Genomic DNA, 551 nt, shown 5'->3' on the forward strand with positions numbered 1-551 from the left:
GGGGAGAGGAGTTTTGTATAATTCAAATGCCAATGCCTATAAAAGTGGTTAAATAGGAAATTAATGAATCTTCTAGAAATAGCAGCCCAAACTATCATAAATCACATAATTAATGTTTGAAAAGGACATATTGACAAATGTAAATTGAGCCAAATTGGAAAAATTCTTCTCCAAGATGATATGTGTGAAAACACATATAATAGACCCAGGATTAGGTACCTATGTATATATAGGTACCTTGCTGACATTCAACCCATGTCAGCAAGGAACGTTAAATGATAACAATGATGATTAACTGAAATAGAAAACTAAACTCAAAATAAACTCATTTAACTTAAACACTATATATATATACATACATACATACATATATATATATATATATAATAAAGAGAATTAGAAACGAAACTGACCTCTTCCTCACTCTCGCTCTCACTGTCATTAGTTGGGTCAATACTCAAAAAGAACTTCAAGGCAGCTACCATTATCTGCAAAAAGAAATACCATAGCAAACTATATTAAACTATATATATAATAATAAACCATGTGTG

The 551-nt window shown here is 29.9% G+C and overlaps 1 protein-coding gene across 1 annotated transcript in view; it reads right to left on the bottom strand.

The window, feature by feature from the left end:
• The window catches only part of LOC106880306 (protein SDA1 homolog), a 65329-nt gene that overhangs the window by 47612 nt on the left and 17166 nt on the right, over positions 1–551 (bottom strand). The window contains exon 7 of the mRNA XM_014930185.2: positions 414–488. Within this exon, the coding sequence (XP_014785671.1) occupies positions 414–488 (75 nt within the window). The remainder of the gene's footprint in view (positions 1–413; positions 489–551) is intronic.

Source organism: Octopus bimaculoides, chromosome 13, assembly GCF_001194135.2.
Source record: "Octopus bimaculoides isolate UCB-OBI-ISO-001 chromosome 13, ASM119413v2, whole genome shotgun sequence".
NCBI lineage: Eukaryota > Metazoa > Mollusca > Cephalopoda > Octopoda > Octopodidae > Octopus > Octopus bimaculoides.